Here is a 26483-nt window from a genome sequence, read left to right as displayed (position 1 = left end):
TGGGTCCTCTTGTAATGTTGCTGATTTGAATGCCTGTCACTGCTCAATACGGATTACTTGCAACACCAAATTAGTTGGATTAGCTTGTTAAGCCTTGAACATCATAGACAGGTGTGTCCAATCATGAGAAAAGGTATTTAAGGTGGTCAATTGCAAGTTGTGCTTCCCTTTGACTCTCCTCTGAAGAGTGACAGCATGGGATCCTCAAAGCAGCTCTCAAAAGATCTGAAAACAAAGATTTTTCAGTATCATGGTTTAGGGGAAGGCTACAAAACGCTATCTCAGAGGTTTAAACTGTCAGTTTCAACTGTAAGGAATGTATCAGGAAATGGAAGGCCACCGGCACAGTTGCTGTTAAACCCAGGTCTGGCAGGTCAAGAAAAATGCAGGAGTGGTATATGCACAGGAATGGTTACAGACAACCCACAGATCACCTCCAAAGACCAGCAAGAACATATTGCTGCAGATGGTGTATCTGTACATCGTTCTACAATTCAGTGCAATTTGCACAAAGAACATGTATGGGAGGGTGATGAGAAAGAAGCCCTTTCTACACTCACGCCACAAACAGAGTCGCTTGTTGTATGCAAATGCTCATTTAGACAAGCCAGATTCATTTTGGAACAAAGTGATTTGGACTGATGAGACAAAAATTGAGTTATTTGGTCATAACAAAAAGCGCTTTGCAGGGCGGAAGAAGAACACCGCATTCCAAGAAAAAACACCTGCTATCTACTGTAAAATTTGGTGGAGGTCCCATCATGCTGTGGAGCTGTGTGGCTAGTTCAGGGACTGTGGCCCTTGTTAAAGTCGAGGGTGGGATGAATTCAACCCAGTATCAACAAATTCTTCAGGATAATGTTCAAGCATCAGTCACACAGTTGAAGGTACTCAGGGGTTGGATATTCCAACAAGACAATGACACCAAAACACAGTTCAAAATCTACAAAGGCATTCATTGCAGAGGGAGAAGTACAATGTTCTGGAATGGCTGTCAAAGTCCCCTGACTTGAAGCAGGCTGTCCATGCTCGGCAGCCATCAAATTAAACTGAACTAGAGAGAGTTTGTTTGGAAGAATGGTCAAAAATACCTCCATCCAGAATCCAGACACTCATCAAAGGCTATAGGAGGTGTCTAGAGGCTGTTATATTTGCAAAAGGAGGCTCAACTAAGTATTGATGTAATATCTCTGTTGGGGTGCCCAAATTTATGCACCTGTCTAATTTTGTTATGATGCATATTGCATATTTTCTGTTAATCCAATAAACTTAATGTTACTGCTGAAATACTACTGTCTCCATAAGGCATGTAATATATTAAAAGGAAGTTGCTACTTTGAAAGCTCAGCCAATGATCAACAAAAATCCAAAGAATTAATAGGGGGGTTCCCAAACTTTTTCATATGACTGCATACTTGGACAGTGCATGTATACAAGGATATGTACTTATTTAATTTTTTACAATGGAAGGACATCTGCATTATTATCTACATGGAGTGCACATTTTAATAAGTAAAAGCTTCACATATACTGATTTTTGGAAATGGGGTAATGGTAAAGCCTGAGGAGGTCATTTTTTCTTGTTGTTGAACATTTCACACATTACGCGAGATAATTTAGGTTTAAAAATGTTGCAGTGTTGAAGAAAAAAAAAAAAACACACACACACACACAAACTGCTGGATTAAAGCTGTGGATCTTTCAGCTTTTCGTCTGAGGAATGAAAATTCACTTCCAAACACTGCTGAAGCCAACATTAAGGAAAGGGGATGCTTATATGCTTAAACCATGTAATAGATAAACTTGGTTCAAATATTATATAAATGAGTGCTTATATGAAATTCTGTCAACTTCTATTACATTAACAAGGCTACAGCACCAAATTCCACCAGGATCATTTCCTTCACCCTGTGGTCATCAGTTGGACTAATTAGGTAAGAAAATGGATTACTAAATGTGTGGCAAATGTTGTTTTTAACTTAATTTATTTCTGTGAAAATGTTTCAAATGTTTTAAGCAATGCATAAAATGCTTACTTTTAGTATTATTCTGATCTAAAATGACCATGTGACGCTATCAGCCTGCAGGGCGCTCCTCTCTCTCTTTTTTGTTTTTAATGCAAAAATGCAAAGAAAAAAGTGTAAAATTTTAAGATGGCAGATAATACAAGTAGTGTCACCTACCCTGCTACTGTCCTAAGAATAGCATAGTACTATTTTTTAAATGGATAAAACACACTTGAATAAAAAGCAAAAGGTGTGTTTGAACAGTTTCAAGCAAAATATGAGTTAAATACTGCATATATTCATATATAAGGGCGTTTCATTACAAGTTTCAGGTGTTCTGCAGTTCTACATTGATTAAATAAGCATAAAACTTTTTTGGCTACTTTTGTACATCCCTGGTTTGTAAAGATTTCCATTATCACTTGATTTCACTTTTTTTTCTTCTTCAGAAAACCTTCTACATCCAAAGTTTAACTTTACTTTTTAGAGAAAGGGAATTATTCTAGACAACTAAAATAATGACCTTGAGTAACAAATGAAGTTATAAACACTGCAACCCACTAGTAACCTGTGACTTGGTGTACCATCTTTAGAACCTACCTTGCTTTTGATAAAGTGAGCAAGTGGACCTTTGCCAAGCTCAGATGTAGAGTCATCGGATACACTTAGGGAGGGGGAGATCATTTGTCCTGCTGTTCTATCCACATAGATAAAATGAATTAGACCTGGAAACTCCTCTAAATAGGTAAGGCAGTTGATTAAGGAAATAAATCTTTAGTGACAAACTGAGAAATAGAAAAAGGCAAATGTTTGTCTGGTTCACAGAAGAGAGGAGTTCTTTTTGCAAGATAACTGGCACTAAAATGGTTTACTGGCTTATAGCTTTACAAAACCATTAAAACATAATAAGGATATGACACCATTGTGATATTCCTTTTGCTCTTCACCAACAAAAAATCTTTCCAATCTGTCAGCTTTTCCCTGCAAAAACACATGAAAAATGAAATATTTTTAATGGCAGGGAAGGATTTCATTGTAGGGACACACTTTCAAATTTAATGAAGTGTCTCCAAGTAGGACTGTAACATTATTTAAAAAAAAAAAAAAAAACAACAACAAAATAAAAAACTGACTATTCACAGCTTATATTTAGCTGATATTTAGTTGAACAGCTTTCAGCTACAATAAGAGCTTTGTATCTTTTGAGGTAGGTTTTCACCCCATTTCTCTTGTCATATTTGTTCCAGCTTATTTAACTCTGTTGAACATTTTCAGATTCTATTTGGGACTATGGATGTGAACATGAATGGCATATTCAAGGACCCTGATTTCACTCCTGAGATACTCAAGTATTGCTTTGGCACTGTTCATTTGTTAATGTTCTCTAATACTCAGTTTTTTTTAAACAAACTCACTTGCACTATTTTCTGTAGTGTCTAATATAATTTTTATTATTACATACTAACCATCTGCCCAGTACTTGTTGATGAGAACCATGAGGTTATAGCCACCATACTATTCAGTACATTGACACTGTTTGCGCCACACCTAGCACTTTTACTTCTAGATAAAAAGCTTAATTTTTGCTCTTAACAAGATCTTTCCCAAAACTTATGAACTCTTTTCCAAATCTATAATTTTACCTCCAATTCCCATGGAATTTTCTTTAATCTATGCAGACTGTATTTTTTTATGGAAAATATTAAAACATGTTAAATGGTGCACAGGCTGATGTCAAAAATGAAGGCTGTATTAATCTAATTAGGATAATTAGGAGTTGCTAGAGTGCAGAGGTATGTTTACTTTAACAAGGAGCACATTTCATTTTCGACTTTAAGAAAGTTGCTAGAAGCAAAAACGTTTTGCAAGCATGTGAGTTTGCATTAGAAATATGGACTGGAACAAGATGTTTAAATATCATTCAATTGTCAGGAATATTTGAAAATGTTTAACTATTTCTAAATACATCAGAATGGCACAGTACTTGCTTCAATAAATTACTCTTGCTTATTGAATTATAGATTTTAAATTTCTCAACTTTAATTTAAATAAATGCATCATTTATTTTTTGAGATTTATTTTAAAGGTTAACAAGAGACTTCCCAATGCAGAACACTTAGTAGACTCAAAAATAACAATATTCTTGCAAGCTAATAAATGCTTGTTAGAAAATTACACTAAACTGTCACAACAACATAAGTTAACTATAGTTCTCTTTACTTAAATACTATTCATATTGTGCTTTTGCTTGAATATAACAGGCAAGTAAAAATGACGATCAAGGTTTTTATGGAAGAAAAATATGACTAAGATTTAAGACACCATCAAAAATTCTGTATTCAGCAGTTTTGAAAAACTAATCTGTCTTGGAAACAAAGTCTAGGTAAAGCATGAAATGGCTTTAAGGTGTACATGCAAGACAATAATATGTTGCAAGTTTACTAAATTGAATGTATTTGAATAGAAGGTAGAAGTATTTATATATTCTTTTTGATCCAATGATTAGGAACTTTCTTGGACTTATAATAAAGCTACCAAAAACTAGGAATTTTTTAAAACTATATTATATGTAATACAACAGTTAGCTTAACATGTACAGTAAATAATAAATAAAATACCAATTAATTATGTTGAAAGAGAACTAGTTGCCTTTCCATGGCTGGTTATTACATTGCAGATATGGCTTCTCTGATAAATATAATGGGAGTTGGAAAATAACTTTTATAGATTAATCATTATTTATTTGCATATAAATCATTACTTTGGTGTTAACATGACAAATTCTTGCCATACAGAACATCTTCTTATATATAATACGCTACCATGGCTGTTTGTTTGTCTGTCCAGGATTTTAAATCACCTGTAGCTCGCAAACCGTTTCACCTATTAACTTGAAATTTGGTACACATATACTACGTGATGTCTACTATCCGCTTTTGGGGTGATGATTTTTATTACTTTTTTTATTTTTATTTTATTGTAGAATCAACTCTCGGCAGCGCGCAGCAGGGCGGCCGTGCAGCGCATGCGTATGGGCACCGTTCTCATTCCCTACCACCTTCGCTAATCATTCTTGAGGCAGATTGAAGACTTAAGTGCCAGATTAAGTGAAAGATTAAAGAAAACGTACTAAGTAATTGCAACACAAAAACTAACTTAATCAGTTTTAACGCAAAAAGATGCCGACAAAAGAAGAGAAGCAGCGGGCCGCTAGGGTGGAGAAAAGAAGAGCTGCTCAGGAAGCAACAACCTCTGAGCAAACAAATGCCAAACATACAGAGAAAGAAAGAGGATGACAACCAGGAATGTTCAAGTCAAGTGTATTCACTGCACGTTATCATGCAGTACGCCTTTACTGGTATGGTATAATACGGTAAACCATATAGCTGCGTTTCTCTATGAGAATGATATAGAACAATGTGACAGTGTGGCAAATAGACGCATTTACTTTTCTTTCAGGACAGTGATAAATGTAAACACTTCTATCTCACTGCAAAGACTATATTTTATGTAGCACCTTTCAATTAAGAAAAATGTACCAAATTCCAAAAAATACCAAACATTGCAGTTTAAAGACAGACACTTAACTGCATCATAGTGAAAGCCTTCTTCTGGAGATTTTCTGATAATCGTTGATGGGACCCTTGACCTTCTGTCACAAAGTACTGCCTGTATATAGCACACAGCTGACTTCTAAGAGAGCGGCAGAGGGGGAGTAACCTAAGAAGAAAGTCATATAACCATTAACTACAGTTGATATAAGACTTACCCTTTATGTACATTTCCTTGTTTAGCAACAGTCAATTTAAATTACTATACATAAATCATTAAGTATGTAATATCAGATTAAAATATACAACAGCACTAAAAAGGTATTGAATCTTTCCAATTGCAAATTTAAGAAAAATTGCATTTGACAGTGGTTATTCTTGGTTCCACTATAGTTTCATACACCATATTTATTACAGGGCAACTTGCTCCAGCTGTAGTGATTTATCAAATGAGAGTTAAAATGAAAGCAAAGAATTGCTACTTACTCCTGAGCATTTCCCTGCCCTGTTCTTAAAAATGCTTTGTTCTTAAAGTCGGTCCATGTGTTCTGCAGCTGGAAAAAATTTACAAAAGTATTACCTAATAAAACATGCAACACATTAGACTTCTAGCACACACTCAGATATGGGAGCCATTTAACCACTGGTGAGGCACATTCTACAATGAAACTCACCTAGTGTCAACAAAATTGTGGGAAAATGGAAAAAAAAATCTTGGGACGAGACGAGACTTTTTTTCCTACGACAAGACGTGATCTTTTGAAGAGAGACAGAGAGATACTTTCACGACCCGCGAGACAGTCAAGTCACATCATACTTACAACCTTTGGAAGCAACTCCCGTGAGATGGTGACTTTTGCAAGTCACAGCCTACTTACAACCATTTTCAAACAAGACCATGGTCATCTAACCTCTCAGCTGTTGGAATGCTTTTGGCAGACACGCTTCCTGTGCTCTCAGCTCTTAAGCGAGACTAGACTTTGTGCCAAGAGATTTAACCAAGCCCGGGACAAAGACAAAGTAGAACGTAGTAAAGAATTCAAAAATGTTGGTGTGATATATATGCAGAGCAGGTTAGAGATAATGTAAGTAGGAAAATTCGAAAGTCTCAAAAAATGACAGTAAAGATCGCATTAGTGCAAACAAACGGAAAATATTACTCAGTGAAATAATTGGAACAGCGAAAAGAGATTGAATAGTGTTTGAGGATATCTGGGGAAGAAGAGAGTCAAGGCAGTGAGACAAAAGGACAGCTGCTTTACAGGCTTTTAAACGTTTGAAGCGCCGTGCGAGACGCAGATCACGTGGCACGGCAGCAGCAGCAAGCCAGCAGGTGATCGAGCAAAGAGAAGGTTTAAAAAAAAAACAAAAAAAAAAATTTGTTTCCCATTGTATCACCATTTAAGAGGAGTTTCGAAGGAGTGACCGCGTCTCCTTGGGGTGCATTCAGCCCCCCTCTTCACAACAGTGCCTTAGTTATATAAAAATTAGTTAATTACAATGTGCATCTATCATATCACATAACACAGCCAGTAAAACTACATCAGTTAAAGAACACTGTAACATCTTTAGTTCAGCAATATTATTAATTGCGCTCTAGACATTTCCAGATTACAAGCTGTGTTGAAAGAAGAGATGAGATCGATAGAGAGATTAAAGAAACAGAAAAGATGTTAAATCTCACATGAAAATATGGAATTTAGAGCTGGGTGAAGTTAACCAGGAAAAAAAAGACATGACCTATGCTGAGGTCCTAGGCTGATCAATGTTGTTACGAACATAAAAAATGGAAATAAATTTACAGTATTTTTGTTGGAGAAATAAACAATACATTAGATATAACTTTTTTTTTTTTTTTTAATTTCCATGGACATGCAATTGAAGATAGAATTTTGACTAGATTTTGACTAATGTTAAAAACTGCAACAAAGTAATGGAGTTAATACGCTCTATTATAAATGAGCATTAGTGGAGTGAGTCCTGTTGCATATGACAGAAAAGTAAACAATTAAAATCAAACTTCTGCATCACAGCGTAATTGACCTAGGTCTGCTCTTGGGTCAGATACCATTTGGAGATTGCACTATAAACTCCAAAAATCTTGTGTCCAAGTTGGTTCTGACTAGATACTCAGATTTCCTCCCTCATACCAAAGACATGCAAGTTTACTCTGAAAGACTGCTGTTCCATTCATGGTTGGTTCTCATCTTCCAGCAACTGCTGCAAGGTTTCAATACCCACAAATGGAAAAAGCAAGCGTAGAAAATAAATACATCAATTATACATAGCCTGAATTCATTAACTCACTCTTTGAGTCAGACAAGGCTAGACCTTGAACTGTTCACATTTATCTTGGATTTTCAGAGAACCTTTTAAAAAGCACACATAAAGAAGTGAATAGATGAAAATATGAATGGTCTATACAGATAAAATGCTATTAATATTTATCATGCAACAAAAGCAGTTATAACAGAAGATTATATACTGCAAAGTAACATGATTTTTGAACATAGGAATTCAAGTTTTGTTGCTGTTTCTCTTTTATCATAATCTATTAAAAAGCAGTGGTATGTGTGGAGGTGTGCAAGTGATTGCCAGTGACATACCTCTATCTCGATTAAATCACAGGGACACTGCAACCACTTTGGTAGCATCGGGAGCAAGGTCAAAAATAACACTGGATAGGGTACTAATCCATTGCATGGAACACTTGAATTTGACCACTAACATTACATGTTTTTGATGTGAGAGAAAACTAGAATTCAACTAGACATGAAAACTGTACACAGCAGCAACAGATACTGTTACTCCGATTTTATTAAAATACTGCTAATTTTACATTTTAGGCAGCCACTCAGTTAAATTCTCTATTAAGAATTTGATTATCCCTACACCTTTTTAAGCTTGCTTCTCTTTAATAAAGTAAGGTGTTTCTATTTATACTGTATTATAACCATCCCTAATACTTACTTTAAGTACATTCAAATTTCTCTAAGTGCTATAATGTTTCATATATGTCCTGTTACACATAACTCAGTTTCACATGTTTTATTTTGAATCCTGCTGTTAATAACTTAAGACAAAATTTTGGTTAAACCTGCCCTACAACCCCCATTTCCTACATCAAGATCTGAATCATTCTTGAAAACTTCTGGTCTCCTTAGTCTTATTTGCACTGACAAATCATACAGATCCCCCTTTATGGTAGACCATCTCATCAAATTTGCTCCTAAGTATATCACTTAACCCTTCAAATGTGTTTGTCAGAACTGGTAATCTAACATCATCTACTGTAAGTAATTGGTTTCAATCTTAACAATGACAGTTAGATCCAGACGATCTTCTTTAGGAACTATTAAGGACAGTTCAAGAGCAAAAAAAAGCATTTATCAGTTACATTCTAAGAAGACTGAAAATGGAGAAATACTTAAAAAGATAGAGAAGTGTAAGTTTTGATGCATTTTTTTTATTGCCATCTGTTAAAATGTATTGATATTAACATGAAGACATAAAATAATATTTAAAGGTATTTAAGTTTACCTGGAATGCACAGTAACTATTAAACTAACTAGTAATACAATTGGTCAGTTCAGCTTTGGTGATGTGATCTAAAGAGGACGTGCAAATGTGACACGCAAGAGGAGGAGAAAAGGCATAGAAGGCACAATGTCAGAGTCGTGTTCAAAGACTGTAAGTATAAAATTAGACAAGAGGTAAGAAGGGACCTTGAAAATAATGACAAAGGGAGTGACAGTCAAGAGAGGTAAAGATACACAAGGCATTGAAGGTACAAGTAAGGCAACGGATATTAAATATTTTTGCATTATTCTATTTCATGTCTTAAACAGTTAGCATGGCTTAAGTATGACAATTCTGGTACTTTACATTAGTCCTTATTTAAACTATGACCCCTACATTTTATTAGCTGTACATGCTTGCTGAATGACAACAGAAAGGAAATACAGGAGATGGTGACTGTCTGATTAAACTGAAAACTATTCACTTGTCTTGAAAAATGGCAAAGGTTTACATAGCTTTTTTTCCCAGGGTTATTTATCAAAGAATATATGCAATGCTAGGAAACACAGTCCATTGTCAAATCAAAATTCAGAAGAATAAGCTCATGTCTGAAACTATCTTGTTACTTACTATTATAAGTTACTGTCCATTTTAAAAATACCATACCATACAATTTTCTAAGCATGCTTAACCAGTGTTGTGCGGGGCTGGAGCCTATCCCAGCAAGCATAAGGTGTAAGGCAGGGACAATTTCAGGACAGGGTGCCAGTCCACCACAGGGCAAACAAACTCACAGTCATGCACACACACTGGGGTCAGTTTAATGACACAATCCACCTAACGTGCGTTTCTCTGGACTGTAGGAGGAAACCCACGCAGACACAAGGAGAACATGCAAACTCCATGCAAGGAAAATCCGGGATGCAAACTGTAGTCTCCTTACTGCAAGGCCACTGTGCAACCATAAAGCCTGTATTTTAAAAACGTGACTTGATAACATTACACCAAATAATTTACATATTAAAAAAATGCTTACAAAGTAACTTTTATGATGTTTAATTTTTGCTTTTTTTCATTCATAAAAGTTTAGCAGTTAGTTTGAGGAAACATACCCATACATACCAATATATACATTATCTTTTCTATGCCAGCTTTGTCACATATTAGGCTAACATGAGCATGAAATAACAGTAGTAGCAATAGTAGTTGTAATATTTTTATGTACAGTTGTGCTTGAAAGTTTGTGAACCCTTTAGAATTTTCTATATTTCTGCATAAATATGACCTAAAACATCATCAGATTTTCACTCAAGTCCTAAAAGTAGATAAAGAGAAACCAGTTAAACAAATGAGACAAAAATATTATACTTGGTCATTTATTTATTAAGGAAAACGATCGAATATTACATATTTGTGAGTGGCAAAAGTATGTGAACCTTTGCTTTCAGTATCTGGTGTGACCCCCCTTTGCAGCAACAACTGCAACTAAACGTTTCCGGTAACTGTTGATCAGTCCTGCACACCGGCTTGGAGGAATTTTAGCCCATTCCTCCGTACAGAACAGCTTCAACTCTGGGACGTTGGTGGGTTTCCTCACATTAACTGCTCGCTTCAGGTCCTTCCACAACATTTCGATTGGATTAAGGTCAGGACTTTGACTTGGTCATTCCAAAACATTAACTTTATTCTTCTTTAACCATTCTTTGGTAGAACGACTTGCGTGCTTAGGGTCGTTGTCTTGCTGCATAACCCACCTTCTCTTGAGATTCAGTTCACAGACAGATGTCCTGACATTTTCCTTTAGAATTCTCTGATATAATTCAGAATTCATTGTTCCATCAATGAAGGCAAGCCGTCCTGGACCAGATGCAGCAAAACAGTCCCAAACCATGATACTACCACCACCATGTTTCACAGATGGGATAAGGTCCTTATGCTGGAATGCAGTGTTTTCATTTCTCCAAACATAATGCTTTTCATTTAAACCAAAAAGTTCTAGTTTGGTCTCATCCGTCCACAAAACATTCTTCCAATAGCCTTCTGGTTTGTCCATGTGATCTTTAGCAAACTGCAGATGAGCAGCAATGTTTTTTTTGGGAGAGCAGTGGCTTTCTTCTTGCAACCCTGCCATGCACACCATTGTTGTTCAGTGTTCTCCTGATGGTGGACTCATGAAAATGAACATTAGCCAATGTGAGAGAGGCCTTCAGTTGCTTAGAAGTTACCCTGGGGTCCTTTGTGACTTCGCCGACTATTACATGCCTTGCTCTTGGAGTGATCTTTGTTGGTCAACCACTCCTGGGGAGGGTAACAATGGTCTTGAATTTCCTCCATTTGTACACAAGCTGTCTGACTTTGGATTGGTGGAGTCCAAACTCTTTAGAGATGGTTTTGTAACCTTTTCCAGCCTGATGAGCATCAACAACTCTTTTTCTGAGGTCCTCAGAAATCTCCTTTGTTCGTGCCATGATACACTTCCACAAAGATGTGTTATGAAGAGCAGACTTTGATAGATCCCTGTTCTTTAAATAACACAGGGTGCCCACTCACACCTGATTGTCATCCCATTGATTGAAAACACCTGACTTTAATTTCACCTTCAAACTAACTGCTAATCCTAGAGGTTCACATACTTTTGCCACTCACAAATATGTAATATTCGATCATTTTCCTCAATAAATAAATGACCAAGTATAACATTTTTGTCTCATTTGTTTAACTGGTTTCTCTTTACCTACTTTTAGGACTTGAGTGAAAATCTGATGATGTTTTAGGTCATATTTATGCAGAAATATAGAAAATTCTAAAGGGTTCACAAACTTTCAAGCACAACTGTACATTAACTATAACACAATGTAATAAATACCTGTTGATCTATGTTGCCAAGAGCACGGATGAACTTGTCAAGCTTTGTACGAAGATCTGCAAGGGATGGAAGAGACGACTGCAAACGGGAATGTGGTATGCCCTCCTGGACTTCATTTAATTTCTTCTCTAACAAGGAGAATGCCTCCAAGAAATTGTACAGTGACACTGCAACCTGACTGTTAGGAATCTGTGGAGAATAGTATTAATTTAGCTGAGACATGTACTTGTTCAACTTTCCCAAAACAAATGACTGTTGAGGAGCTTAGTAGTGTAATTACCTTCCTGTGGTTTTACATTAAAAATGGATATTTCTGTACAGTTTAGTAGTACTTTACCCATAATCCCCAAAATCCAACACAACCATATTTAAACAATAGCTTTAAAAATAGTATACTGTAATTATGCATAAGATCAATTATCCATGCCTGATATTTAAGACAAATAAAACAAAACATAAGGTGTGGTAAAGCAGCCTGGACACAAACTGGCAGACACAGAATGTCCCGAAAACACACACGTTTATTTACAGTTCCAGCACACAACACAGTGACAGTGCACCAAACACCCTTCAAAAGTCTGTCTCTTGCTCTCTCGGACTTCCTTCTGCCGCCCTTTACTCCTCTTCTCCCAAGCTCTGTCTTCTTCCTCCCGACTCCGGCTCCCTGACTGGAAAGAGACAGCCCCTTTTATAATCACCCGGATGTGCTCTAGGTGCTTTGTGATGATCTTCTGGCAGCACTTCCTGGTGTGGCGGAAGTGCTGACATCCGGGGCTTTCCACTCCTCCTGGTGCGCCCTTATGGTGGCCACAGGCCCTAGTAGGGTTGAGCTTCCATGCTCGGTTCCCATGGTCCCCCTACAGACCAGGGGAGGTATGGACTCTCTCTGGGCACAACCCCCAGCCGTCCACCATAAAGGCTATAATAGATTTCACAGTAGTGCAAAATATGTCAAAAAACAAAAAAATAATTCTAATGGTATATGGGTAATGTTAAATTTGCTCTTCTTACTATATCTGTCTTATGGTGTACGCCATAAGACCATCTGTACTTTGTACTCACCAGGATGAAGCACAAATATGGATTTTTTTCTTTTTTATTTAGTAATGAGTCATCTCACTTTTATTATGGACATAAACAAGAAAAATTATACTATTTAGGACAATAAAATATCTCCAAATAGAAAAGTGAGATAAAAGTAATACACAATTTTAAAAATGGAGTAGAACAGACATCTGATTACAGATTGCATTAGTAAAGATTATCATGCATGTTGTGGTCTAATTTTGCCAATGTATGTCACAAATTTTTTACGCAGTTACTCTAAACACTTTAAGAGCATAAAGCACTGCACATCTGAAGAGTGCATTATGTACAGTAGGAAAATTGCTGAAAGCTATTTTAAATAAAGTTTATGAATTGTTCTATTGTGCTTTTGACATTAAAAAGACTTTCAGCATCTCTATATATAATCTTCATTTGGATCTTGATCTTTGTTTGTCCGCGAATGAATTAGAAGAAGAAGCACTAGATGGCAGTAGAGAGATAGCTAAAACATAGGCATCCATCCATCCATCCATCCATTTTCCAACCCGCTGAATCCGAACACAGGGTCACGGGGGTCTGCTGGAGCCAATCCCAGCCAACACAGGGCACAAGGCAGGAACCAATCCTGGGCAGGGTGCCAACCCACCGCAGAAAACATAGGCATTGCATTAAGAACCTCTTCCAGGCTTATACTACTGAAGTCTGTAGTACTCCAGTCACACCTCAAAACACAGACATTCAAACTAAACAAATTGTTGTGCTTTAAATTAACTAATCTTTATATATAATCTTCATTTGGATCTTGATCTTTGTTTGTCCGCGAATTCCACGCATGTGTAGACCACCTTCCAGTTTAGTACGTTGTTGTTACTCACGGATGTCAACAATGTGCCAGAATAACGAAAGGGGTGGTGGACAGTGTTACGCTGGTTAGCTCCTGAGACCTGGTTAGAGAATGAGATTGCCGAAGATAAAAGGTATGTGCCTACGTAACATATAAATGAAAGAAAGACAGTGGGTAAAATGAATGACAACGTAACAGCACGTTCCGGAAATTATTATTGTTACGTTGTAGCCAGCGAGTGCTGCATGTCTCACAGTTGTACCGTGGCTTGCTCACATGTCAGTGAAGTGATCCCTATTTATGCTTTAAAGAGCCTGGATACCTATGTGTCCCCCTTTTATAACCATTGCTCCGTGTATATTGCCTTACTCTTTGGATTGCCACAAAGCAACCTGCGAGATTGGTGAAAGGTTGAGAAGAGATCGTGAGAGGAAACGACAGCGTCGTGAAAACGAGACAGACTGTGAACGGAGAGAAGCAGAAATGCTCCTACACCACCACATAATTACTATTCGGACAGTGATTCCGAGTAGGCCGTTCCTATCGAATCAATGTCCAAGGGTTTTGTTTTGTAATTTTGTTTCCCTTATAAAAAATCACAATGCTGTGCGACGAAGGGCCCAGTTCACAACTGGCAGCCGCGTTTAAGCAGGGAGCCCTTCACAGACAACTTTAACACGCGCAACGTAGTTGGGCGCACATGGCTAGTATTAGCTAATGTAAATCAATATAATGTACTCATTTCAATGCAATGCAATGTATTAAAACCAATCTGTACTCTACAGTCAGTTTCACACACACCCAAGCTGTAACAATTGAACAAATTAGCTCAGTAGATTACCGTGTACTTAATTCAAAATTATTTTTTGAGGTTAGATTGCTTTTTTAAATATAACTGGCTTAACATTTATTGATAATTTTAGCATGTAGTAGCTAATGAAATATTTATAAAATAATGAATACATCTTTATAAATTTGTTCTCATACTTTGGTAATTTGTTCAGGAATATTCAGAATATTTAAGTGTTTTGTAAAACTAGTTTATGTTATTTATAATATCTAAAACTGATATTACATGAAAGTTAAATATTGATATTCTAACACTATTTAGACTTAGCTGTAATAAACACAAATGTATTATTGAATACAGAAACTATTTAAAATATTACCCAATATACAGTACATATTGGGTAACAATGTAAGATGGACACTGTAAGATCTCACTAATCAACAAAATTCCCTTGACAATTTTTTCATACCTTAGTGAGAAGCACCAATGAGATGCCTGGCCAGAGTGGCAGACAGTACATAGAATGGGGCATCATTGGACAGTAGCCATCCTTAAATGTTGCCTCCAGAAACACTCTCCTGGGGAATGCAGGGTCACGGTGCTCAGACTCCAAAATATTCAAGCTGTCCTCTGCCATCTAAAGAGCAAAATGGAAACACTAGTGGAACAAATGACATGAGAATACTTGATCTTACATAAGTTTAAATTGCAGTGCATGATATAATGTTAGAAATTAAAAAATAAAAATCACCAATCTGTAACAATACTTCCATCCACATTTCAAATAAAATGGTATACAATTGTATGTCCCCTTCAAAAGAAAATTTTCATCAAGCTGACATAAAGTTAATAAAATTCTAATAACAGTAATGCTAGTTCCCGAACAATCACTCTTTCACAAAAAAATATTAAAATAAAGTTCCATTTTTGATGACAATTTTCGTTTCCAAACTTTAAACAATGTGCATCTTGTTTAGAGCCGATAGACTGTCTTGTTCTATTGTAGGATTTTTCATTGCTCTGTGTTTCTGAGGATTTATCTCTTTAATAATCATTCATACAAACTAAACCAAAACTTTTTCATTATGGTAAAACAACATTACCTTTTGTTTTAGTGGGCTGTTGTTATAAATAATAAATCATTGTATGATTAATAATTGCTTTTACGAACACAACCAATGTGATGCACACGATCAATTACAACAGTAAATATGTACGACTTTGAGTGTTTACAGTTTTGCTCCAAGGAGTCACCTCCTTGCTCCAAGTCACACCTTGCCTACATGATGCTAATGATACCTATAAACATACATGTATTATCTTTGGAGAATACGCATTTCAACAAATAATTATTTTATAGTCAATGCAATTTAAACAGAATTAACATTCAAATTAATTTGATATACTTTCATAATACTCATTACTATAATCAAATTACAAACCCATTTAATATAACTTTAGTCAAAAATGAAAATAACGGAATTGGGTGACTTGATGTCCATGGCCAAGCAGGTCTAGTCTCTTTTTTATATTTAAGTAATAATAAAAAAGTTAATTCAGAAGAAGTAACAGAAACAGGTAAAAACAGTTTGCTAATTCTAGCCTAAAAACGAAGTAATTCCAAACTGAATTGCTAGTGTTCCTCAATGCTATGAATCATTTTTAAGATTTTATCCCTTAATTGCTTTTAAGAATTAAACAACACACAAGAATAAAAATAGCTGTCCTTCAGAGGTGCAGTTAATTAACATTCACATCTGAGCACTCTTCCTCAAGTGGATTCTTGAAAAATTGTTATTTTGAATCAAAAGATTATAAAATCCTAATAAACATACTTTGTAAAATTATATTTATAGTTAATAAATAACAAAGTGAAGTAACACAAACTCATATGAAATTTCTGTATTTTCACATTACACAAACTAAAGAACAGCAAAACAATATCATTTTAATTAAACTACTGCCAACTAGCTGACATGGTGCAGTGGTACTATAGGAGAGAGTTTGGAAAAAACTTATTCAGGGAAATATATTTCCATCTCTATTTAGCATAAACCCCGTTTTACACATAAAAGGTTCAGGTCAACTGTACACGCATTTGTTAATTATTCTGAAAGTCTAAAGACAACTGCTGTTTCCATTAAACAAATTGAAGAACCTTTTAATGCAATTTTGTATTATTAGCATAAAACCTTTGGATAAAAAGAGGGCTAGTGTCACAAAGGCAAAACATTTGACAATACGTTTAAGTAATTAAACACCAGGCATAACTTTTAAATAATATTAAGTACTACATTTTACTAAGTGGTCAAAAAGCAAAAGCAAAGTTTTCCTCAAGTGCAATTACCTGGATATCTGGTTCAACAAACTGAAAAACTGGGGTACACTCTTCTTCAGCTCCCATCAATTCTGAAATTAAATAAAAAGGTTTACCAAATGATGTAACACATTAAAGCATTTTCATGTATGTTTCAGTTTTCAATATGATTTATAATAAGTTATGTAAACAAAAACCTAGTTATGATAAAAATAATAATAATAATATACTGTGCATATATTTTGTTGTGTAATATGGTGACACAGTACTTTGCTCTGTTATAACTCCAGAGGTCTGGGATCAAATCCTGGCTAAAGCCCTGTCTCTGTGGAGGTTGCACCTCCATATGGATATCCACCATTAGGCAGATGTGTGAAGCCTTATTTATCCCAGCCTGCATGTTCCCTTCAGAAGACATGTGCATTGCCCAGTTTCAGTTTTGCACCTGATGCTGTCAGGATATCTGTGACCCTGCATCATCTCTCTGACAGATTAGAGTACTTCAGAAAACATAAGAACATCCATTCTTACAGTACAGAGTCTGCTATAATAATGCCCTGTCCATGCAGCTAACATATTATTTGGATTAAAGCAAACAACTCCAAAATAACTGATTAAGCTTTACATGTATTAGCTATCAGTGAGCAAGAAGCCAAACTATGAGATAGACTAGGAATGCCTGCAGGTTTGCTGGGACAAACTAAACAGGTTGTTCACCACAGTCAATTAAACAACATGTACTTCCTCTACCTGCTCTTACTCTTCTGTAACATCAAGGTGCCCAGCTCCTTAGAAAGCTTTATTTGCTCATCTTTAAACTCAATAATGAATTGCAGCAATGTTCTCTCTAAAATCAAGCCATAAAGCTGCAATGTCACTTGAGGAAAACTACTTCACGTCTCTATACATGGTGTACACTGGAGATTCGGCAGCATCTTTGTCAGATGAGGCCTTGCTTCAAGTTGGCTTCTTTTACTGCAAGCCTAGAACTTCATACTGGGACCTCCTTCCAGGTGGCATCACTGGTTAACTCCAATGAGAGGTGAGTAAAATGATAAAAAAAAAAAAAAATAATAAAATAAATAAAAATCTTATTTTCCGGAAGGAAAACACAGATAAAGCTAAGTGGAAAAAGTGGGTGTCCCAGGAAAGCTACACTACCTAGGGTCCATACAGCATTCAGGGCCAGCTGAACCTCTCCACAACCCCTTACCAGAAATACATGTAATCACACTGTACTTCTTTGGAATGTGAGAAATAAACCAAAATACCAAGAGAAAATTAGAAACAGCAACCAGGTCGACATTCTTGTAAGACCATACTGCTGACTACACACTACCATGCCATCACACCACACAAAGAAATATTACACATGTATAGGCATACACATATGAAAGTAAACAGTTTAAGTATTCACATCAGAGAAAGCCATGCTACACAGCATAATACTGTACATATAATGATACCATTTATTGTGACTGTTTACATTTACATTGAATTCAGAAAGTACTGTATTTAGATTTCTTCACTTTCAATTTCAAATTAAATAGACAAATTTGCTATCTTTGCTCATCAATCTCCACTCAATAATCCATAATGACAAAGTGGAAACATGTTTTCAGAAAGGTTTGTAAATTTATCAAAAAGTCAAAACTGAAACTTCTCATTCATCTAAAAATTCGGACTCTTTAATTCAGTACTTTGCAGAATCCAGTGTGCCAGCAATTATAGTTTCGAGTTACATTATGTGATATTGAGAGAAGAATGATGGAGAAAAATGGCAAATATATACATTTAAAATTAAACTTACAACACAATAAAATGTACAGAAAACGAAAGGGTCTGAATACTTTCTGAATCCACTGTATATGCCAAAGAAAAAAGAAAACTTTTACAGTGATCATCACCTCATGACACTTTATATTTTTCAAGTCAAAAGTTCTAATACTTTTTTCATATTGGGACCATGGTATCCATTAGCTTTATTATAAAGCACAAGAGCAGGCTACGTATTATTTTTTATATAAAAAATATGCTTAATAAATTTCATGTGGAAAATTAATAAATGCCATGATAGTGAAGAAATAAATTTGACTTGAAAAATACCAAACTTATCCATTTAATGTACAAACTTTAGTATACTTGTTAACCTAAACTATTTTTCCAATTGTAGCACAGACAATTAAACAAGGTCAAAGGTTAGTGATAGAGTGTGAACTGGCAAATTTAACATGCAATACTTTAACTGCTAGGATCATTCCATTATTAATATTTACAACACAGAAAGCTAAATTATAGATCTGAAACAAGAACAATGGCAACAACATGAATGTTAACTGCATGATATTTGATTAAGTAGAGAGGAATACAAAGTGATAATAAGACCTGTTTTCTTTCCAGTTGGTGAAGGCTGTGGAGTATAGTAAACTTCAGGTGCTGAACCGACATCAAAATCCTAAAGAAAGGTTAAAAAAATACCCCATGCTATTATTACATTAAGACAAATTTATCTGCTGCACTTCACCAGACACAAACAGAAAGTACAATACAATTTATTTTTTTCTAGCCCAAAATCACATAAGAAGTGCCACAATGGGCTTTAACAGGCCCTGCCTCTTGACAGCCCCCCAGCCTTGACTCTCTAAGAAGACAAGGGAAAAACTTCCAAAAAAAAAAAAAAACCCTATTAGGGAAAAAATGTAAGAAACCTTGGGAAAGGCAGTTCAAAAAGAGACCCCTTTCCAGGTAGGTTGGTAAGTGTAAGTAAACATACTGTATTCTTTTTTCCATCTTTTTCCTGTTATATTAAAACTGCATTTACACTGCACGTTGGTCATCACTAATCCTTTTGGAGTTGGGGCTAAGAATGATAGGTCAAGGTGCAAGAAAATTACCTCTTGGGATGTGTTAGATGGAGTGGAAATGTTAGTAGCTAACAGGTCTCTTCTCCCCTTTTCCTGAATGACAATACCGCTACTGTAAGTATGCAGTGATGGTGGCTAAAAGTTGGAGATAACAGAAAGAGAAATTAGTAGCAACTGTTAAGTGATATACGTAAATATGGGAACTATTCTTTCTGGCAGATAGAATTATCTTTGCCGACACTGTACTGGAAAGAGCGATGGGAAAAAGAGAATCTTGTTTGATTGAAATAAAATTGTTTATTAACACAAATTTAACAGAGGTAATGTCCCAGAATTACTGAAGGGATGTGCAAATGGTAAATTATACTGCAATTTAAACTTGTTTGTAAACAAATTGTATATTGCTTTTCCAAGTGGGTAAAATGTTACCCTATGTTATTATTGCAGCCTATCAATGTTATTTACTGAAAATATTAATTCTATACCTCCCCAACATTTTTTTTTTAACAAAGCTTTTAACAGTATAATTATATGATTTGCGCTGTTAGTATTTAACTTTTTCTTTTTTAAAATGTGATAAGCTTATTACTTAGGATGATTCATTATAAAAGCAAGGGTTTCTCTCATTCCCAGTTTGAAACTGGACATAGTATATACTCTTAATATACCTGGGTTCATTTGCTTAAAATTATCATGATGATACTTTACTGTTTAAAATGCTTTCAGCTGAGAATATTCTGCTGGTATTTTAAACAAAAGAAAAACATTTCACTTTTTCTCCTCCCTTTTTGGCATTTTTATTCTTGCTCTTAAGTTACTGTGTAACTATTTCTTTAATGGTTTGAAACATTTTTTATTAGAATGATCATTGGTCAGGATTGAGAAGACAATTTTAAATAATATACAACAATTTACTTCTAGTACGGAGTTTGAAAAAAATGACAACAAAAGAAAAATCCTAATAAGTTTCTACACTACTGTATACTTTAAGAGACTTGAAAATTCAGGTAATTTTAATGGAGGAATTAAACAAAATAGTATAATCAGAAGAAAAACAATTTTGGCTTTGAAGGCAACAGCATCACACAATTTTATTGTTATTACTTGGGTTCAAGAACTTTCTAAAACAGAATAATGAGAAGTCAAGCAAAATGAGACCTTTATTGGCTAACTAAAAATATTACAATATGCAAGCTTTTGAGGCAACTCAGGCCCCTTGCTTATTGTAATCTTTTTAGTGAGCCAAAAAATAGTGTCATTTTGCTTGACTTCTCATTACATCCATAATGGCTAACATGGTACAAAACCTTAGTACTAAAACAGAATAAAAAAGTAAAAAATAGTTTAGACTAAGAGATAATATTAAAATCATAAGCATACAGAATAAACAGGTTTCCCTTATAGTCTGGAAGAATATTAAGCAGTGAAGGTTGCATATAAAGCAGTAAAGGCATGCTAAACTATGAAAAAATATTATTACTGTCAAAATGGCATATTATTAGATATCTTTCACCCCAAAGATGTCATATTTTAGAAATGGATACATTTTGTGCAATACAAGGTAAAACAGAGGTGTACCTAGAATACTTTACCTCCGCAGCAGCGTCTCCATGGTCACTGATGTCAGGGTACATATTCTGAACTAACAGAATCAAGGCAAGGAGGTCTGATGGTTTCACTGAACTGGCACTTCGGCTAGGGAGAAATGGCATTGCTTACTTTGTTTATGCAAATGAGAGAAAAAAATATGAAAAATAGTTAATCTACATAAAAAAAAATCTGAATTTACGCATTTCCCTGTGTTGTGATGGAAAAAGTACAGCCCACAAACAAAAGAAATGTTACAATAAAGTGTATATTCTTACCACAAAATAGCCTACATTTTTCCTCCAGCCTTAGTCATGTACCATGCTATTACACCCGTGTGTGAACAATCAATATTGCTACTTTCTTTTTTTGACTTCCAGAGCCCACCATTCACCACTGTAATATTTAGATTATTTTAACAAGAAAAGGCAACGTCACTTGCGGCAAGCATATTAAATAGCCTTTCAATGTTTAAAAAATGAAAATCAAACCAAACAAAACTGGCTCTTGCTATATACTAGAAAGATTTTTCTATAAAGACTTAAAAGAACTAACTAAATATGAGCTAAAATTGCGTCTATGACTAAGCACTTCAAAAATGCTAGAGTGAACACTAAAAATGTACCTTGAATAAAAAGCAAGAAGTTTGGTATGTACTAGAATGAAGGCATGTAGTACTTCCTCTCCAGCACGTTCAGGACTTCCATTAATCTGTTGTACAACTCGACGCTCTAGAAATTCAATGCACTGTTCACACAATGTTGGATGGATCAGACGCTCTACAGCCTGATGCAGTATAAGAAAAATGATTGGGGGTGGGATACAAAATAGATTTTATTCATTCAAGTTATTTAAGGAAACTAGTTATTGAGTTAGAATATTAATTTGAAAGCTATATTCATAGTATCCACTTAAAATAGATCTTTGTCCTTGTACCTCTACCATAAAGCTTTGCTCCTGGTTTCTCAAAAGGTCGTAAGTGTCAAGAAGACCCTGCAACATTTTCCACAATCGACCGCGCTTCCCTGTATCATTAGGACGAAGTCTGGTGGCGGGGGGGAAAAAGAAAAGAAAGATGTTTGAACCAAAAACTTTGAGAAGGTCTCCTGCATTAAGACAACCGTTCAGCTTGTACAATACATGTTTTTAATACTGCTCTGATAATACAAAGGCAAAAATATAAAACACTATCCCTGAATGTAGCACTGTATCAGTGCAATAAAGATACATAAATAATACATCAGTTTAAGGAAAGGAAAGAACTGCACATTAAGCTTTATTATTCAAATTTAGCATTACTAAAAATGTAAAAACACATGGCATTGTTTTCAAGTAAACCTTTTAAGTTTGCAAAAATGTTAGAAATTACACACTAATGCTAAAAGTGTGTATCACATTTCCAAAGTAATGGCTACAAATCCATTTTCAAGAAAAACATCAATAAAAAATAATATGGAAATAGAGAATCTGAAAGACTGTTGCTAGTCTGCTCAGGAATGTACATCCTACCAAATTCTGTCCAGTATCTAACCGCATTATAATGAAAGAAGCCCTAAAACATCTCAAGGTTACACACAAATCTGCAGGCCTCAGAATATACAGTATGAGCCAACTGTTAGAAAAAAAAAAGCTGAATGAGAATGAATTTCAAGGAAAATGAGCCATATGCTTCAAAAACAATATGACACATCAACTTTTGCAGAGTTTTTAACTTTCTGTTGTGCTCTTTTGTGTGAAATTAGGATTTAGTGGGCACAAAAGCTTGGAGTAAGTGCAGGGACAAATGAGCTGGTAGTGTTATTGTTTATGAGTGATACAAATTGTCTTGGTATATATGAAGTAACATAATGTGTAATACGAGATGTGTGATTACATTTTTAAAGCCAATGAAATAAATTTCTGCTACATGTGCTTACATGTCTTCAGTAATGTTTATCCTAGTGGGAACACATGGGACAACTTTTCTATCTGGAGTTGGGTTTACAGTAACAGTCCTGTTTGACACTATTAGTGAAAATTACACCTTAGTGTCATCAGAATTTCAATGAAATCTGATGGGTCTCTTAATGGTAGACAATGTTGTTAATTATGATCTGAGATTTTTCAGGTAGGGCGGCACGGTGGCGCAGTGGGTAGCGCTGCTGCCTCGCAGTTGGGAGACCTGGGGACCTGGGTTCGATTCCCGGGTCCTCCCTGCGTGGAGTTTGCATGTTCTCCCCGTGTCTGCGTGGGTTTCCTCCGGGCGCTCCGGTTTCCTCCCACAATCCAAAGACATGCAGGTTAGGTGGATTGGCGATTCTAAATTGGCCCTAGTGTGTGCTTGGTGTGTGGGTGTGTTTGTGTGTGTCCTGCGGTGGGTTGGCACCCTGCCCGGGATTGGTTCCCTGCCTTGTGCCCTGTGTTGGCTGGGATTGGCTCCAGCAGACCCCCGTGACCCTGTTTGGATTCAGCGGGTTGGAAAATGGATGGATGGATGGATTTTTCAGGTAAGAGAGATAGAAATTTCAATTTAATGTTTCTATATTCACTAATCATAGTGTCAGAGAGTGATAACATATTGTTTGTTGATTAATACATGTAAGTAAGAATTTCACTATACTCTGTATATGTGACAAAAATGACAGTTGTGATTTGGCGAGCCTTTCAAGAGGACCGATTTCAGAACACACCTGATTTTGTGGAAAGGTGAAACATTTCATCACTCACTTTCCATTTCCATCCATGGAATGGAGAAAAACAAAGAGGAGGAAGCCCGACATCATTTCCACCCCCATTTTTGACTCTGCCTCTTCTGCCAACACGGTCAGTTGAACAGAAGACAAGACAGAGAAAACAAACTCCTGTAGCAGTATTTCCAATTCCTGGCACTAGAGGGCGCCAATTCCCAAAAATTATTTTAGGACTGCTATTTGAGTAAAAAATGTAATCATGATTATTTGCATGATTGAAATTTTTAATCAAAATGAATTGCATTTTAATTGCAATTTATTGCACTTGTTTCAAGCATATTAATATTTTTCTATAAAGCAAAAATCACTGATTCATTTCTGAATACAAAACAGCTTTAATAATCACTGCCTATGCATATTAAGTTGTTCCAGTTAGTTTACTGAGCAGTTCTGTATAACAGTAACAACACCCAGTGACTAGCAACCCCTTCTTTCAACCACCAGGTCTTGCTATAATATTGGGGAAAACAAGTATGTATAGAGTGAACTGCTTTGTTGCAAGACAAAATAACAAAAGCTCTAACAATTACACAATCAAATATTAAAAAACAGAAACATAAAATCATGGTTAAGCTTTGTGCACAATCAGCACTGCTATAGCCCAGGTTGTGCTTAACTGTTTGATATACACGATTCAACTGTACTGCTGTTACCTAGGGAGGAGGAGTCATTAATTAGATTGAAAATGTGCATAGATTAGGCTTTTAAATAGCAAAGGACAGACTGAAAAAAACTTTTAAATATGTATCATGATTATGAATCATACAGGATATACTGATAGTTATTTACTTAAATGTTTTAAACTGCACATTGTCATAGAATGTTGCATTTATTAATTATAAAATAAATATAACTATCTTAATCATCAGCACAATTTGCACTGATTATTGCCTAGTTTTATTGATTACAACAGGCTATGTAGGTTATAATGTAGGCTACAGTAGGCAATATAAAGTTAATTAAACAGCAACAACAACACACCATGTCTGCTTTGGAGGAAATCTGAGGTGTGAGGAATCAAGCAATTTCACTCATCTGCTCTTTAGCTGTTTGGACATGGCAGCACCTGCAATGTGTTGTTTCAGAGTAGATATCTAGCCACGAGTGACTGGTGCCAAACAAATTCGTTGTCAGGGACAGAGCTGACCCACTAAACCTTCTGTCTCCCATTCAGACCTATACCTCAATGAGCAGACTTGAAATAGCAGACATCAACATAGCAATATTTACACTGCATGCACTGTCTTGTTCTGGACTTAATACTATACTATACAATGTGACTTTTTTTTTCCCTTTCTTTTTTACCGTCAAAGTGAGAATGCTGAATAATGGCAACAATGATGCTCATCACAATCTCACAGATTGTCCATCTGTAACGTTAGTGCACTATGGAAATGAAACTCGTTCCCTCCGCTACTGACATTAAGTAATCATAAGCATGTCACTTAACCTGCCTGTTCTCCAGTTACAAAAGAAAGGTAACCAATTGTATCTCAAATGTTGCAGGCTGCCTTGGATAAAAGTGTCAACCAAATAAGTAAAAAATATTATTACTGATACTATTAATAGTTGGATTCATTAACAAAGTGTGAAGTGTGGTCAGATTAACTGGATTAAATCAATGCATTTAGGGTTTGCGTTAAAAAAAAATATGAATCACAGAAATTTTTAAGTTGTTAATTGCACGTGTTCAGTGCTATTAATCAGCAGCTCTACTTTATTTTCTAGCTTTTCTTGGCTGTGACAGCTTGCCATTTAAATTGGTCCTTCTGACTTTTTATACCTCATAAACCTATAACAAGAACAATAAACAAAGTCTTAATAACAACAGCAAATTTAGTAAAAATGCCTAACAGTCAGTATTCCTTATTCAGAAAACTACTATTTAACTAATGCTTCATATACAAGTTAAAATTTTTTACAGATAATATAAATGATGTCTCAGCTGAGGAATTTGCTCAGAGCAAACACCTCCCTCTCAGCTGCTTGTCCTCCTTGGGACAGTAGCAGCAGCATTCCCAACTCCTAGTCTTTGCATTACGGAATAGCCCTTTCAGCCAATGGAGCTAATGCAGAACATCCTTTGATAAAGTAGCATATCGAACTACTTATGAGAGTGCCTCTTATGTGGTAGCAGGCTTGGTCTCCCACAGCCTTGCTCCACATGCTACTACCTTGACATTCTGGCCACCATTTGTCACTACTCAGGAATTCATCAAGTACCCACCTTTCCCACCCAGGCACGCAACTGTACCTGAAATGGGAACAATGGGACTTAAACTCAGGACCTTTCAACCACTAACGCTAAAGAGGAACTCTTTTAGCCCAATGGCCAAGCAGGTTTCTATCTGCGAAAGTTTCTC

The 26483-nt window shown here is 35.7% G+C and overlaps 1 protein-coding gene across 4 annotated transcripts in view; it reads right to left on the bottom strand.

Moving 5' to 3' along the window:
- The window catches only part of hps1 (HPS1 biogenesis of lysosomal organelles complex 3 subunit 1), a 43181-nt gene that overhangs the window by 4404 nt on the left and 12294 nt on the right, over positions 1–26483 (bottom strand). The window contains exons 5-16 of one of the 4 annotated variants that reach the window (XM_051924001.1): positions 22328–22436; positions 22017–22177; positions 21397–21499; positions 19835–19939; positions 19326–19395; positions 16971–17032; positions 15093–15260; positions 11943–12131; positions 6044–6111; positions 5595–5726; positions 2909–2987; positions 2607–2738 (exon numbers count right to left, since the gene is read on the bottom strand). In XM_051924001.1, coding sequence (XP_051779961.1) covers positions 2607–2738; positions 2909–2987; positions 5595–5726; positions 6044–6111; positions 11943–12131; positions 15093–15260; positions 16971–17032; positions 19326–19395; positions 19835–19939; positions 21397–21499; positions 22017–22177; positions 22328–22436 — 1378 coding nt within the window. Of the gene's footprint in view, positions 1–2606; positions 2753–2908; positions 2988–5594; positions 5727–6043; positions 6112–11942; positions 12132–15092; positions 15261–16970; positions 17033–19325; positions 19396–19834; positions 19940–21396; positions 21500–22016; positions 22178–22327; positions 22437–26483 lie in introns of those variants that run through there. The other 3 variants (XM_051924002.1, XM_051924003.1, XM_051924004.1) reach the window with 3 other exon arrangements.

This window comes from Erpetoichthys calabaricus, chromosome 2 (genome assembly GCF_900747795.2).
Source record: "Erpetoichthys calabaricus chromosome 2, fErpCal1.3, whole genome shotgun sequence".
NCBI classification, from domain to species: Eukaryota; Metazoa; Chordata; class Cladistia; order Polypteriformes; family Polypteridae; genus Erpetoichthys; species Erpetoichthys calabaricus.
This window is presented reverse-complemented; position numbering and strand designations above follow the sequence as displayed.